Source organism: Antedon bifida, chromosome 11, assembly GCF_963402885.1.
Source record: "Antedon bifida chromosome 11, ecAntBifi1.1, whole genome shotgun sequence".
In the NCBI taxonomy this organism is placed as follows: domain Eukaryota; kingdom Metazoa; phylum Echinodermata; class Crinoidea; order Comatulida; family Antedonidae; genus Antedon; species Antedon bifida.
In genome coordinates, this window is record NC_136236.1 from 19024684 (window position 1) to 19028592 (window position 3909).

General features: G+C 32.1%; 1 protein-coding gene across 1 annotated transcript; it reads left to right on the forward strand.

Annotated features, from left to right (window-relative positions):
• The first annotated feature begins 528 nt into the window (after positions 1-528).
• LOC144856536 (dynein light chain Tctex-type 4-like) lies at positions 529-1892 on the forward strand. Its single transcript, XM_078714554.1, has one exon. It carries the CDS (start codon positions 566-568, stop codon positions 1259-1261), a length of 696 nt encoding a protein of 231 aa, XP_078570680.1. The 5' UTR covers positions 529-565; the 3' UTR covers positions 1262-1892.
• Positions 1893-3909: the final 2017 nt, after the last annotated feature.

Consider the following 3909-nt stretch of genomic DNA (forward strand, 5'->3'; position numbering starts at 1 on the left):
AACGGTAAATCAAATTACTGTAGACCTACTACAGCTTAGTATAAAATACATACAATATTAATCTGGCCAAAACGCTAATTAATTATACAAATATCATGCATTAAAAATATAACATATATATATATAATTATTTCTAAAGAATGATCAAATCTATAAAGAAAGAATATCATTTTTTGGGGAACTTTCTAAACTGTTTTTAGCAAAATGTCCTATGTTTCAACATTAGCGCAAAAGTTTTATAACACCCGACACTAATGCATTCGAGTCACAAATGGATACGTTTTAAAACATTTTTTGTATTTTGTTATTTTTATTCACGGGCCGATCTGATTGTTCGGCCATGTATCTTTCCATTCAACATAATATACCATGTTTAAAAATTGTATTGGCAAAATGCCCCAGCAAGAATTAGTAACACTGATTACAAATGGAATTCAGTAAACATTTGTTAAAGATAACATTATTTGAAATTGTTGTTGCCTTGGCGATATGCTTTAAAACTACAACACTATGAAATGACTAGCTCGCAACAGCTTCTATTTGTTAGCTATAGATTTCATTACATATGCTTAATATGGCTAATGTTGCTAAACTAAGCTATAGCAACCTTTTGGAATTTGATAGCCGTGAGACAGCCAGGCATAAATGTAGTCGAAAATCGGTTTTTGACGTTCAAAGTGAATTTGTTCCCACATCCAGGCAGCTAAAATCTATCAACTCAAGCCCACCAATGCAAACATCAAGGCGATGGAGGAGTGCCTCTGATGCATTTTTTCCGCAAGCCAGGTCTGGTAATGTCGGCCTAAGAAAACTCTCTCTTTACTTCGGAAAAGATGTGCCGACATCAATGTGGTGGCGTTTTAAATTGGAAACCAAAAGTGAGAAAAAAGAAAAAGAAATTCCTATTGAGGAGGTACAGACATATCAAATTGAACCAAAAATAACATTTGATTGCTCTGCCGTTGAGAGAATAATTGAGGAATCTTTACATGTTCATCTGGATGGTGAAGAATACAACCCTAACACAGCTGGTGGATTGGTGAAAACACTGACGAACATAATTCAGTATCGTGTTAAATGTGAAAAGTTCGATAGGTATCGATTGATTGTACAAGTCTACCTAGGTCATCCACGTGAACACAATCTTGTCATTTCTAGTTCTTTTCTGATTGACAGTGAAAGAGACAGGTTTAGTAGGGCTGTTTTCTCCTCACCAAGAATATTTGCTGTAGGTGTTGTATTTGGAGTGTACTTGGATTAACATGTTACAGGTGTGTGGCAGAATAGCCAAACTGGTAAAAACGCTTGTGTTCATAGGCCTACACTTGTTGGTGGTGCAACCTTCCCTGACTCCGAAAAAGAAACGATATAAGTGTTGTACCGATTAAATACGTTACTGTATAAGTTTTTATAAATACGACAAATCTTTCCCGACTGAGAAGATGTGGCGGAGAAGCTTTCTATAGGCCTTCTCAGTAAATCTGTATAAATGTTGTATCCAAGATAATACGACGTGGTCTTAGGTTATCCAATGGTATGTAAAGACTGTACAAGTTTCTGAAAATGTAAATAAAGCTAGCTTTTAAGTTTAAAAGCAACTACAATTAATTGTCAAATTTAAAAATTTACATTTTCATCTTACATATGTTCTGAATTTAAACAATTAACGTTTAATCATAAAGACGTGCCTCATTTGTTTTATATTATCATTATGCCAAACTTACTATCTCAAAAAAATTTACAAAAAGTCAGTCAGTCAGTATTGTATTATAGTATTGTCACATGATTAGTCACGATAGTTGGTAGAGTATACATTACTCATCATGTTAACAGTTAGGTGACAGACGTAAGCTTTAAAATAGGTCGGTGGTATTTGTTTTGTGCAAACTATAATCAAAATAAGACGTTTATTTGATAATTTGAAGTTATTTCTCAACCAGAATTGTTTCTATCTTAAGTTTATTCTGTAATTTTTATTTAACGCACATACATTCTAGAATTAATTATTGTGTACTTTGTTTTAATCATATTTAGCCATCAATTTTTATTTTCTCATTTTTTCTCATTTCTGATAAAATACTATGTTATTTTTGCATTGGCTATAACGGTGTCATCCATAGATATTAGCCTACAATTTCATAATTATCATTATCATAGTATACTGATCATATTGTATTAGAAATAATAAAAATTAAACAAGCAATGATTGGACTTTGAGACCAGTTACTCTGTAGTCGAAAACGGTTTACTTTAAACAAACACGTTGATATGGTTTGATATCTATTCATTGCAAATGTAAAATATAATATAGCCAAATAAAATATGGCAACTTTCACGGTCAACAACCAATATAATTTTGTCTCTGTAGGCCTAATAATGTAGGCCACTATGTAATTTCGTGTCATTTTTTTGTTAAAAGCAAAATTCCAACTGATTTAGTGTCTTTAGGATGTAAAGTAATGAAAAAAATATGTTGCCATTTTTTAAAAAAAGCTTAAGGGTGTCAAATCCAAGATGGCCGCCAATACGTAAAATATCCAATAAATGTACCATATTGGACAAAGTAACACCCATTATGAATAATATTTTAAGTTCATATGGGTTCTCTGCTCTATAAGAATCATTAGTATTCTGACATTTTGAATTTCAAAATGGCCGCCATTTTAAAAAAATGGATTAAATTTCTTATTAAAACATGAGCAAGTTATGACGTTGATTGAAATCACATAAAATGATAGGCCTATGACAATAACATTGGTGATTAACACAAAATGGCGGATATTTTGAATTTCAAAATGGCCACCATTTTTAAAAAAATTGGTTAAATTTCTTACTAAAACGTGTGTAAGTTAAATAAAATTAGATTGAAATACACAAAATAATATGCTTGTGACAACAACATGGTGAATAACACAAAATGTTGACCATCAGGAGGTCTATAGTACTGACAGTACACTTCATAATAAAGGTAGCATTTTTTGTATATAGATGATATCGACAGCCTCATAACAAAAGTGTCTAAGTCATAATTTTTTTTTTCTGCCTAACTCACTGCTTATATCAATATACTATATTTGTTGTGTTTCTGCCTAAGTCAGCTGTGTGACTTAGGCAATTAAGGAGAGCTGACTTATGATCTGCCTAACTCACTGCTTATATCAATATACTATATTTTTTATGCTTCTGCCTAAGTCAGCTGTGTGACTTAGGCAATTAAGGAGAGCTGACTTATGATCTGCCTAACTCACTGCTTATATCATTATACTGTCTTCTGTACATTATCTGAGTGCTTTTATATACATTTGCACATCCTGAGATCGTTTTTTTGTGTTTCTGCCTAAGTCAGCTGTGTGACTTAGGCAATTAAGGAGAGCTGACTTATGATCTGCCTAACTCACTGCTTATATCATTATACTGCCTTCTGTACATTATCTGAGTGCTTTTATATACATTTGCACATGCTGAGATCGTTTTTTTGTGTGCTGACTTAGGCAATTAAGGAGAGGAGACTCGTGATTTTTTAAATAAAATAAGAAATACATTTTTATAGTATATTTTTTAACCCATTTGTTACAAATTCTTTCTCTTTTATTGCTACTTTCCTTTCTAAAGTCATCAGTGTTAATTTTAATCTGAAGAGCTGATGCTATTAAATTTTGTTACTTAAAGGTAGCATTTTTTTCTGTATAGATGATATCGACAGCCTCATAACAAAAGTGTCTAAGTCATAATTTTTTTTTCTGCCTAACTCACTGCTTATATCAATATACTATATTTGTTGTGTTTCTGCCTAAGTCAGCTGTGTGACTTAGGCAATTAAGGAGAGCTGACTTATGATCTGCCTAACTCACTGCTTATATCAATATACTATATTTTTTGTGTTTCTGCCTAAGTCAGCTGTGTGACTTA